This window comes from Sabethes cyaneus, chromosome 2 (genome assembly GCF_943734655.1).
Source record: "Sabethes cyaneus chromosome 2, idSabCyanKW18_F2, whole genome shotgun sequence".
Lineage (NCBI taxonomy): Eukaryota > Metazoa > Arthropoda > Insecta > Diptera > Culicidae > Sabethes > Sabethes cyaneus.
In genome coordinates, this window is record NC_071354.1 from 67,296,270 (window position 1) to 67,309,049 (window position 12,780).

The 12,780-nt window shown below is 42.7% G+C and overlaps 2 protein-coding genes across 2 annotated transcripts in view; both read right to left on the reverse strand.

Moving 5' to 3' along the window:
• Nucleotides 1-12,780, reverse strand: part of LOC128738040 (ATP-dependent RNA helicase Ddx1) — a 243,776-nt gene that overhangs the window by 97,198 nt on the left and 133,798 nt on the right. The gene's annotated exons all lie outside the window — the stretch shown is intronic.
• Nucleotides 2,823-12,780, reverse strand: part of LOC128738041 (transcription factor Ken 2) — a 136,044-nt gene continuing 126,086 nt past the window's right edge. Inside the window, exons 4-8 of the mRNA XM_053832858.1 lie at nt 5,853-6,018; nt 5,569-5,783; nt 4,844-5,505; nt 4,494-4,770; nt 2,823-4,433 (exon numbers count right to left, since the gene is read on the reverse strand). Of these exons, the coding sequence (XP_053688833.1) occupies nt 3,724-4,433; nt 4,494-4,770; nt 4,844-5,505; nt 5,569-5,783; nt 5,853-6,018 (2,030 nt within the window). The 3' untranslated portion in view covers nt 2,823-3,723. The remainder of the gene's footprint in view (nt 4,434-4,493; nt 4,771-4,843; nt 5,506-5,568; nt 5,784-5,852; nt 6,019-12,780) is intronic.

The window sequence follows — 12,780 nt, forward strand, 5'->3', positions numbered from 1 at the left end:
GTAGCTAGCAACCTCGCCCAATATATAAGGGTACCGCCAGGCATGCCGGCTAGCACTAGTTTGTAACTGAGTTGCTATCAAATTAATTTGAAATTTACACAAAAGTATTCATTATTGGTTGCAGGTTGTTGTAAAATTTGCACGACTGTCATCAAGTAGGTCCAATCGAATCGTCTCTAAGGGTACCGCCAGAGTAAACGCGAGTGCGACGCGACGCGACATCGCTCTCATACGTTTAAACATGCAGCCCTTTTTCGCGGAAAGCAGGGCTGAGTATTTAAACTAGTGTGGGCGAAGTCGCGTCGCGTCGCAGTCGCTTTTACTCTGTACGGGGCCTAACCAAACATGAACAGTGTTGGGTGTTTCTAATTTGCCTCTCCGTTGCACTGAATTTTTCCTGCATTGCAAAGAGTAATTGTTCCTGTAGTTAAATAAGTCCACATAGTTCAAGCCGCTTAAGGGCCAAGCAGAATGCCGCGTCAACGCGCCCGTCAGGTCCCGGATCCGATCAAAAATTGCGCTTCGATCGGAATACATCGTATGCTATAACACACGCCGATCGGGACGTTTCTGATGGGAACGAACCCGATCGGAATGCAGAATCGAGGCGAATGGTTCTTCAGGAGAAAGTTCCAGTTTCGCGGAGAGAAATAGATGAAAAAATCCATTCAATATGTGTAAATGCTCCCACAATAAGCAACAAAAATTTTGCTGACGCAGTTGCGTTTTCATCAAGCGTTAAACAAACGCGTACTTCACGCATGTTTTTTTGTTTTGTGGTAAATAGTTTGTTTTTTGTTAATTGCTTTTTAATATATGTATTTTTATTGAATAGTTATTTTGGCATTCACAGAGAATTGGTCGTTTTATGTTGAATTTTTCAACACTTAGCAAAATAGGGGCTCGGCCTTTCATGATTTGGTCAAACATAATTTCGGCTGCTTGTTGTTCGGCCAATCGGTACCACCCCTTTGTATGCAAGACACGTGCACGGCTGCGGCTGCCGAACGCAGTAAAGTCGTTCGTACAGAAAGGCCAATGCGTTTCATCTATTGGTTTAAAGCTGTTGGTCTGGTAGTACAATACGCCAGGAAGCTCATCAATGAACAGCAAAAAAGTAGAAAGAAGGTGTTGGGATACGGAATAACAACAGGAATAGGATGAGAATTGCGCGGAATGGGCTAGCTGTGAATCCATCAACACATGAAGAAATTAGAAAGTTATCTCTGAGCTGAAAAATAGGAAAGCTTTGTTGGTATCTCAACCGAACTTCTAAAAATTGTGAGTGGCTAAATGCAGCGGTCCATCCGGTTAGCCTTAAGACCTCGAACGAGCAAATGAGCAATGAGCAAATGTCGAACGAATAGGTTGAATTACCCTATATACAAAAAGGAACTTTAACTCGATTGAGGACCTATCGAGGCATAACACTGCTCAATTTGGCATATACAGGATTTTTCCGTAGCCTCTTTAGATTGAGAACGTTAGCGAAGTTTTTTGTCTGCCGTATCAAAAGGCTTATGCTGCAGCAGATCTTAGCTAAATACCGGAAGTACAACTTGCAGACCTATCCTCTGTGCGTGGATTTCGGGGCGGCGTATGATACATTCAAGCGAAACGAACCGTGGAAGAAAATGCCTGAACATGGTTTTCCGACAAAACTAACAAAGCTTATTCGAACGACGCTGGACGGATCCAAATTATCCGCCCGAAAACGTTGGAAGAACTTAAGCAAGTGGATGCGCTTCGAAACCTATTATCCAATATTACCTTGAAAGATGTAATTAGAATGTCAAACGTGCAAAGAAAGCTAAGCAGTCTAACCAGATTTTGCAAATTGGCAGCAATTATCAACACGGGCTTGCCCGAGACTGACATCAAACTGGGCCAAGATGGACAATTGTTCTGACAGATATGCATTTCGCAACCACCTTCATCAGGGTCTGTTTCAAATTTATGCCTGCTATTCGAAGACGATGTGGGCACCTATCAGAATGAACAAATTAATGAATTAGAATTTAAAAAAGCTTCATCTTTCTCTATGTACAAATTCTGCTGAAATGCGCAAAAAAGGAGTATTATTAACAACTCTACAACATGAACATGAACAGAGCAGGGCTGACTGACAGAACACAGGAATGGATGCCCTTTTCAAGTTGTGAAATGAATATCAATTGTGAAAATAATCTACTCTACTTCTACATTCCGATCGGGCCCGTTCTGAGCAGAAATCATATTCGGAATTCCGATCAGCGTGTGGTATAGCATACAGCTTGATTCTGATCGAAGTGAAATTTTTGATCGGAACCGGTACTTCTCTAGAATCATGCGCATGCCTGTGTACCTCGCATTAAATCAACAAACTCATTTTCGAGAACAATGCTTGAAAGTTTGCAAGAGCATTGTTGCATTTTTCGAAAGTGTTATGCATGTTCCACTAGGTAACCAAAACGTTCTTCTCCCAAGACGCTCGTTAATTATTTATATTTTCTTCATCAATTTCCATGTGGCACTGAATGAAGCACGTCACGGTATTTAGCATTGGTTTTTATCCTTCTTCGCAAATGACAACAAAAATAGTTGCAAACCATACCTCTAAGGTTCCCGGTGCGTGCGGTGTGATGAAGCTTTCGTTCGTCGTCGTGCAGGCAAAATACCGTCAGTCTAAATGCGACTACATTTCCGCTCTTGTGCTTTCCTACTGGGCGTCGCCCCACTGCGGGCGGGAAAGCTGTGCCTTTCGTACAGAACAAGAAAGATGCAATCTCCAGCTTCAGCCGAAGAACATCGTGCATCGTCTAGTTTAAATGTTATTCATTTAAAATCCTTTCTTGTTCTATCGCCAAGTTGCACACGTGTGTCTTTTGTTTGCTTGCTTGTTTGTTGTGGTGTGAATGAAACTGTAATAAATTAATTAGAACAAACGTAGGCTTAACTTAAATGTGCCGTTCTTTAAGTAGGTATTTCATGTATTTCTGTGATTGTGTGTGTGAGTGTTTTGTGTGTACTTCTGGGGGGGTTCGGGTTGATATTTCTGTTCTACTTGACTTGTATCGTTTTCTATTGGTAATCTGAGTGAGGTGGTTGGTTTTGTGTATCACCATAGGTTCTAACAACAATAAGTTACTGTTCTTTTCACAATAAAAGACTTAATCTTAGATATTGCTTCTTGCTTGTTTTCGTGTGTGTGCATATAAAAAGTTTTAATTTAACAAATTGTGCTTTTTTGTTCTACAACAAAAAGGTATGAAACAAAGCAAAAAAAAGTTTATAACAGATGAACGCTTCTTGCGTTGGGGAAATGCCACCACCATCACGTACAAGTAGACTATTGTGTGAAAAATAATCTCTTTTTGTGTGAATCATTCCTCAAATAGGGGATGGGTGTCTTTTAAAATTCGGATGTTTTGTTCTAGGGGTCTAGGGTTGGAGGGGTTCTGTTGTCTAGTAGTATGTATGCGTATACTCGAGTATCCAAAAAACGAACAGTGATGGCGTCTTTTACAGAGGTTAGGTCACAGTTGTGTTTGTTTCGCGTTATAAATTCGAAGCTCGCTTGGATGCTAGCCAATTTTTTCGCCTAGCATTCCAGCGTGTGTTATGTACGTGAATTCACGGTTATGTATTCTATCACAATTTTAAACGTCATTTATCTTACAAACGGGTGGTGTACATCTCCAACCGGTAGCAGTAGTAGTAATCCAAATCCAGCATTAGCTGGTATCATTCGTGGAGGTTCTTGCTTAGTAGCAAGTTATTGTGGTGCCCGGATAAATGTCGCACCAGTTCCTGTAGCGACTCAAAGTACAGCGTACAGAAACAGCAGGTGTACCGGCCACCTGCCTCCGGTGCATTGATGATGTTCCGATGCACCGAACAGAGATGTTTCAGCAGATGGGCTTTCTGTTTGAACATTGCCACACAAAGTCGGCAAGCGAACGGTTTCTCTCCGGTGTGAACGCGCAGGTGGGTCTTCAAATTCCAACTCATACCGAAGGTTTTCCCGCAGTACTCGCATCGGTATTCACGAACAGCCGTATTGCCGCCCATGTTACCGCTTCCGGCGACTACTCCCGATCCATTGCCACCGCCTGTTCCGGCGCTTCCTGCGCATCCACTGTTTCCAGAGCGAGCGTTCAGCTCGGCTTGGCTGTTCTCAAAGTTTTTCATCTGCTGAATTAGCTCCGCCGGACTTGTCTCTGCATTTGGTCCTCCGTGAACGTATTGCAGCCCCAGCAGCTCACCGGGTCCTCCCGGCAGTCCAGCCAGCGCCGCCGTTGGCCATGGATACACGAACGGAGCTACCGCCAATTTGTTATCGGTGCTCGGTGGGCGTATCCGGTTGTTATTATTATTGTTATTGCTGACATGGTTGCCGCCGGCGAGTGCAATATCGGTGGGCCGCTGGGAGTTTGGAGAACCCGGCCGGACGTCTGAAATAAACGACAGTTAATAAATGTTACAGTAAAATTTTGAATAATGATAAAACTCACCAGGCAGGTACGTGGGCGGAGCGGGCAGGAAACACTTTCGTGTCCTTAGGTCGTCCAAACCAAGATAGCTTGGTACGAAGGGCGGATTCTGGGCAGGCGAATTATGGAAACCAGGTCGACGCTTTCGCCACGTGGTCGTGGGCCGTCGCGTCACCACGTAGTTATCCGGCGTCTCAGTGTCAGGCGTTTCAGCGTCCGGTATCTCCGCATCTGGGTGCATGTAGTACGCTTTCCGTTTGCTACGGAATGGGTCAAGGTATCGGGGAGGCAGCAGATTCTAAAATCAAAAACAAAACAACATAAATTAGACCCGTTGTAACATCGGAATGTCCACAAGTTGCTTGAATTACCTTGGTCGGAGCATTTCCTATCGTTTCCACATCGATATTGGCGTCATCCGAATCAGCATCCTGGGTTTTCACGATCGACAGATTAACCGGATCCGACGAGCTTCTTCTTCGATTGACCACCGATTCGCCCCTCCGTTCCCGCCGTTCCGCACTGTCCGCCTCCTCGCCATCACGACCTTCAACATCCAGCTCATAATCTTCTTCTTCCTCCGGGTCTCGTTCACCGCTCCCACTTCGGCGGCAGCTGCCAGCGCAGCCACCGATACTTCCTCCGCTTAAATTTGTCGGCGTTGGCCGACCGGCGCTTTCCTCTGCCGTCGAGCCAGCTCTGGTATCTCGTCGTTCTCCTCCCCCTGGTTCACTTCCGTCGTTCCCACTCCCACCTCCCGCGTCGTCGTCTCCGTCATGTCTGCTGATCTGATGGTGCTGCAGGTTGTTGTTGCTTTTGATGATTGCTTCATCCACCTCGTCCAGAAACTCGTTGTCATCGCGATCGCCCTCCTCGGAGCTGCCCGAGTTGCGTTCGCTTTTGACACTGACCTTCGGATTGGTGCTGTCGCCGGACAGCGAATCCTGACTCCGGGAACGCCGCCGCGAATGATGGCTGGACACGATCCCTTCGTTGCGGTTGATATCCACGTGCGGTTCACATTTACGGGAATCTAAAGCGGAAAGAAAAACAAACTGTTAATCAATCCGGCTGTTTTTGGGAAAATAGAATTCACCATTGTCGTTGGAACCGTCACTCTTCTTCCAAATACTGGCCTTGATCTGCAGTAGTGCTAGCAGACCTTGCAGGTGGTGGTATTCGTCGACAGATCGCACGTACACCTGACCGGAATAGAGAAAATCGAGCAGTAGCCGAAAGTAGTACACTTGAACGCCCGGAAAGTACACTGTCGTGATGCCATCTAGGACTGGCGTTTCCTCCAGGATCATTCTGGAACGAAGTAAAAGGAGAAATAAGCAAAGCCATGGGAAAGGACCACCATCGGTCTGTCTTGCGTACCGGATAAGTGGACTGGCCGCTGCCAGTACCAGCTTGTGCGCACGGAACGTTTGATTGCCATCGCAGATCAGCAGAAGGTCTGTCGCATGCTCGCCCCGGAATGCTGCACCGATTTCCTGGAGTATGCACTCGCCGTGTTTGTGATAATGCAGCGTCAGCATCGTAACTGGAAGAGAAAGTGGAGAAAATGGCAATTGGTTAGTTTTAAAATCGATAGAAACTATAGAAATTGGTAATCAATGGCATGAGTAGTTGGTAAATTTTTTGCGAATCTTTGTTCATTGTACGGATAGAGACATTTCCCGATCTTATCACTAGCAACAGTATTCTTGTTGTGCAGTATAAAATTTCCGTTGTCTATTGAGGATAAAATGTCGTTTCTTCAATTAGAGCATAATGCCAGTACGAAGGTAAACACAACGATGAGAAGGAAGTGTTCTACGCGTGGCTGGAGACAACGTAAGACAGCTGTTCGCCACGGGACAATAAGATTGTCATCGGAGATATGAACGCCAGGTCGATAGGGAAGAAATTGCATGGTCCGGTAATAGGGTCCTTAAGCCTGCACACTGACATAAATGATAACAGCCACCGATATATAAATTCCAAGCGTTAAAAAGAGGACAGAAACCGTGAAGAATTAGAACAACTATTCCGTGCTAATACTTCGCGCAAGTTTTACGAGATGGTGGTCCAATCTTGTAAGAGTTACACACCAAAACCTGACACGTATAGGGGCGAGAAAGGGAGTCTGATCACAAACGAGCGAGTTGTTTCCCACATTTGGGAGGAGGAGAAACTATCGGAGGGATGGTTAGAAGGAGTTGTTCGGTAATAAGTTCGACTGCTGCGGCATAACTCTGATAAACGTCACCTACAATCTACTCTTCCAAATTCTGTTCGACTGTCATTGATAGCACAAGGTTTAGTAGGAATTTATCAAGCTTGCTTCTTTACGGACCAAATTTTATCATTCGACAGATCTTGCAGAAATGTCGGAAATACAACGTGTCCACGCATCATATCTTATTGGCTTCAAAGCAGCATACGATACAATCGGTCCGGATCAGCCAATAACCAGGATAATACACAGACGTGGTTTGCCGGACAAACTGATTAGACTGATACCTGCTACCCTTAATAGTTCAATATCAACCGTCTGAATAACGGGCGAAATATCGGACTCTTTTGTGACATTAGATGAAGCAAGGTAACGGGCCAGCGAATTTGCTGTTCAACCTTGCATTGGTAGGTACTATTCGAAGGGCAGGCATGCAGAGAAGCGGAACCATTATCACGAATTCTCACATGCTCCTATGGCACGCGGACGAAATCGATACCCTCGGTGTTACCCGTAGAGGTGTAGAAAAGGCATATACGCATTCTAAGAAGGATGGTGCAAGGATAGGACTTATCATAAACTCTGACAAAATGAAGTATATGTTGACTGATAAAGAACGTGGTGGCTCTTCGGGTGTTGGAATTGCGCTTGTGCTAAATGGAAATACAATTACAGTGGTTGACGAATTTGTCTATCTTAATACGCTAGTGACATGTAGCAACGATGTGAGCTGTGAAGTAAAAAGGCGGATAGTGGCTTCCAATACGACCTTCTATGGATTACGTGGCCAGCTGAGATCCCGTAGCTGATTGCTAATTCTCCCAGTGGTTCTCTACTAAGCACGGACTCGGCGTTTTGAGCGTAAAATCCTGCGATCAATTCTTGTCGACATAGCAGAAAAAGCAGTGTGGTGCAACCGCATGGATCATGACACATGCCAAGCATATAAAAATGTATATGTAGAATAGTGTGCTGGCCACGTAGTAGGTATGTCGGATAAGCGATCAGTAAATATAATATTCTACAGAGAATCCGGAGAATAGAGGTTGACGACTTCGAGGCCTTGTACCCTCGAGGCAGCTTGTGTTAGAGACGGATGGAGAATGGCAGTCCAAGACCAACAAACGTGGATGTGGATCCTACATTCGGCAATGTTGCAAATCGAGCGAGAAGCAAACAAGAAGCATAGCATCCAACGCTTATGTCTCTGATGCAAGCGTACGAAAAAACAGCAACCGGGGCTGTGCGATTGCATTCTGCTACTTACACACTCGCGAACGCACAGCCTCGTAGCGTCTTTCTGCACAGCTCACTCACGAGGCCGGCAGCTCGTGAGCAGCCAATACTCCGCGAGGCACACTAGGTTGTATGGATACAGATTTTGCAATACTTTTCCTTTTCTCCTTCATCTTATGCCCTCCCTTACATATCCGGTTGAGTGTGAGCCCTCGCGAGTAATCAGCTGCTGGTTACAGTGACGAGCGAGAGCGACGGCCATGGCTGACAGCTGAATATACACTCGCAAAAATTCGTCGTAGTGCATGCAAAAATGGGAACTTCGGAGGACAGGAGTTCGAAAGAGATGCTCATGCCGGCGTGTTTGTTAGAATGAGAACATGTTATTCCAGTGACGAACACAACCAATCTCTTCGCGGGATTCTTTCAAAGTGTACATGGTGTAGTGAATAGCATTGGCGTGGTGGCACGGGCACCCGTGTGAATCCCGCTTGATATTGCCCCATTGTTTTGCTCATGCAAATCCTAAGAACCATGTAAGAAACATTAATGAAACTGAGTCCAATCTAAAAAATTTTTGAGCGCGATCCCCGATGTGGCGTCGAAGCTACAATCAATTGATGGATCGAAAGGAGCCGAACCTGACAGCCTGCCACCGCTTCTTTTCAAAAACTGCTCTGCAACACTTGCAATTTCTGCAACGATTTTTATAAATCAATCAATGACGGAAGTGTAGAGCTGAGATGTGAAAGATGTGTAGTGAATAGCATTGGCGTGGTAGAATGAAATCAAATTAATAGCACTCAGCATATATGAATTGACAAACTTGCTTAGTTATGAACTTGGATAGCAGATGAAAACAACACTTATATGGTAGCACTGCCCAAATACTAACTCCAAGTAAGACGTGACGTTTGGCAACCTCGTACAGAATTTCTTTGCGTGTATTCGCTATGTAAGCACAAATCGATCTCTTGTACTCTCATGGAACTGCCATATGGAAAGTTTGTGAAGATTTGGTGCAAAGTTTTGTTTATTCTTTTCACTCTTTAACAACCCTGTGCACAGACTTCACAAATAGAACAAACTTGGGAAGGTGGCAGCACCGCTTCGCGCACATAGCGAATACAACGTTTCCCATAAGGTCGGGTAACATGAGAAAAATGAGATATGTCGTTCTGTGTGCTACTTTCGAGAACAACAGATGTGAGGTTCGAGATTTGGATACGACACATGGTATAATCGCGCTGGTGCTATTAACTTCTTTGGTCATCCTATAATTTACTATACCGTAACAAATAAACAAACAAATACTATACCGTAACAAATAAACAAACAAATTACAAAATTACAAATTTCAATCTCTTCCTCATACAGTTCTCATGAAAGTTCGAAGAGCTCTAGAGAATATAGAGGTAAGGTAATTTGAAGAATATCTTTGGACTCCAACGCACCGAACATTGTATGGTCAGAATAACCCGTTGCACGCTTGTTGTAGGCTTTTTAACGAAGTATCTCATGTATTTGACTTCAATATCAGTAAAAATAGGTTTAGAAAGGTAATTGTTAATTTAAGTTGATAGTACATAGTAATACTAGTCTGTACAGAATTGAAGACTGTGAACAACAATAAATAAGTAAAGGTCAGGAACGGATAACTGTACTGTCTGTACTGCTAGTTTTAGATGTCCGATCTCACTAATTAACCATTTTCGTCTGTTTGGAAGTTAGTTTTCAATGTCCTGTCCTGAGACGAGACGTGTCAACTCGTAGGAGTTTTTGTGGACCATATTAAATAAGCTGCTGATTGGTCGAATTGTACGCTTTGCATGCATGAAAAAACATAAGAAGGACAATCTGCAGTATTATAAAGCAAAACATACCGTTCTGATTCAAACTTAGAACAGTCTCAAACTTCGAACACTTCAGAATAAAATGCTCGTTAGTATCGCTAATATTATAAAATATTATGTTTATTGTACACCACCGTGTTCGTTAGAATGTCCTCTATCCGGTGAGGTATGACATTGAACTGTAGGACTCTTTGTAAGAAATCAGGAGGCGTTGGAAAAAAGTGAATACTCAGATGTTAGCTTCGTTCGCATACTCTTAGCGTTTCGTGCAAAAGTAGCTGTTTTTTTCGTTTCCATTATTTTACCAATTTTAGAACATTTACCTTCCCACTGCGCGATTATTAGGTAAGTGCAAGATATATATGTACTAAAGCATAGTTAAAATACAATATTTCATGCATTATTTCAAAGATATTAGATAAATAAAAAGTGTTCGAAGTTTGAATCACGTTTTGAGGTGTGATTCAAACTTCGAACACCCACGAATAATATCCGGTTTTTCGGGTTTTCCTTCGGGAAAATTAATTGTCTGCATTGATAAAGCTGTAGAAAGTAAACTTCCTTTAGATGTGGTTCATGGAGTTCGTAAATATTAGCAATTGACTTCAGAAATAAGGATTGAAACTAATTATTGTGTGAAAAATTTAAATCACACTGTTAGGTGGATTTAAAAGGACAGTGTTTAGAAAAAGAATGTAATTTCACTTATTTAAGTTGAATGACACTAAAAACATTAATACTTTTCAAAGTAATACAAGTATTCGATGTCTGAGACTGAAATATTCGAGCTTTGAATGTCGACCATGAAAGTGTTCGAAGTTTGAATCAAAACCGAACAGCAGTTTTTTAGTGTTTTTCATTATAAAATAACATTTTATCCTCAGTTTTGAAATTTTCCCATGAAAATAAATAAATTGTCATGCTATTGAACCATTCATGGGGGTAGAATAAAGATGTTTTCGAGCATTTTACTTTGAAGAAAGTTTCAGCATGGCTTAAGTGTTCGAAGTTTGAATCAGAACGGTATTCGAAATTGCTAGGCAACGTGTGAAAAGTATCGAAAGTTTGCTGAAAAGAGGACAATGAAGCCAACTGTCACGTCTCGTCTCCGGTCCTGTCCACAAATATGGAAATCTCTCTTAGTAAAATGCTAGAAAAGCTGATTCACAGATAACACTCCGCAGCTGCTAGCTGCTAGCTTACAAGTTGGAAAATTCTAACCAAACAGACACCTTCACAGTCGGAGTTTGATCTAGTGTACCGCAAAGGTTTGTGTTTGGTCCTTTGATCTTCAATATGTTTGGGCAAGATTTGAATTTGTGATTTCTCCATTTAAATTATTATTATTTGCTGACGACGAGGTCAAACTATGTTTACATTAAGGCGCTCTATCCGCCTGGGCAATATCATTTGAAGACTGTGTAATAAATAAAGAACTTTGATTTACTTAGAATATCGAAATATCACATGATCCTTTGCTAAGGCATTATGCAAAGAACTATCACTAATCATCAGTAACGTATTCGATTTTTATCTTTCCTGGCGATATGTGAAATATCATGCTTACATAATATGGAAAATTGGCGCTTGTTCCTTTTGGCTGAACCCTGACCATATGAATTAATGGAACTGTTTTGAAATAAACCATACCATACCATACCTGACTTTAACATCATTAACCATAATGTATTGTGAATTTTCGGCTTTCCAGCCAGTTTGATATCGAAAACAGCTTTTTTATACTGCCTGACGTTTCGGCCATCGGTTTTGCCCTTTTTCAAAGGTAATATGGTTACGTTTTCTTGTCTAGTCGTAGTTTACCAACGGAAGTTTAATTTTAACTGCTCCAAATGCATTAGTTTGGTGGCAAAATAATGTACACACCTAAACCATTTGACCATAGTGCACTATGAACGTAACCATATTACCTTTGAAAAAGGGGCCAAGCCCGAAGACCGAAACGACAGGCAGTATAAAAAAGCTGTTTTCGATATAAAAATGACTGGAAAGCCGAAAATCCACAATACAATATATGTACTTCAGTCGATCTTAACAGCATTAACCATAATTTACATTACCAGAGGCGTATCTTTAAAAGCAACAATCTTTAAAATAACTGTTCAAAAGAAACACTTTTTGGTGAAAAATTAAAACTATTGTGTTTCCTGCGGATTCAATGTCGAAGTTTCGTTCCATGAGAATACAAAAGCGATTCAAAAACTTTTCTGAATTTTGTTTATTTAGAAACAAACATATTTAAGAATAGTATAAAACGAATTAATTAGAGTGCCTTAGCATTATATTTGAGAACAACAAAAAAACAGAAAACTTACCAAGTAATTTAGTGGTCAATAATACAACTTCGGCGTAACTTAAATAATAAAATATTAATTTGGGTTGAAAGAAACAATACGTTATGCCAATCACCGGATTGAAAAAAAAAAACAAACGCGAAAGTTCAAATGCGTCGCAGGGTTTCTCGTCTTCCAAGCTGTTGAAATCGTTCGTCCTTCGTGTGTTTTGCTTGAACGTCGCGTTGCCGCGTGGGAAATTAGGCGATACCTATTCCTTCCAACCTAGAATTGCGACGATGTCGACGACAACGACGACGCAGACGGCAACGTGTGACAGCGAAAGCTAATGCATTCATTCAGTCTCACCATCTCGTGCTCGAGCTGTCGAGCTGTCTCATTCGCACATCCCCTAGTTGTTGACCGGTCGGTCGATCGGTGGTGGTTGGTTTGGCACATGCCCAGAAAAGGCAGCCCCACTCTCACACGGCGACGAACTAGTGCTTTCATGGGCCGTGCTGTGCCGTGTGGCAGCTTACATACCTACCTAGCAGCAGACAGTTTGGGGAGGTTACATCAGTGATTCCAACGACGGACGCATCGATGGTGACTTCGTCCAAGGTCGTGACGAAAAATGCCACCCCGTAACGTCCTCGTCGTTTTGGTTGCCGGCAAAAATCTAATTAACGATTCGCTTTGCGGACGAA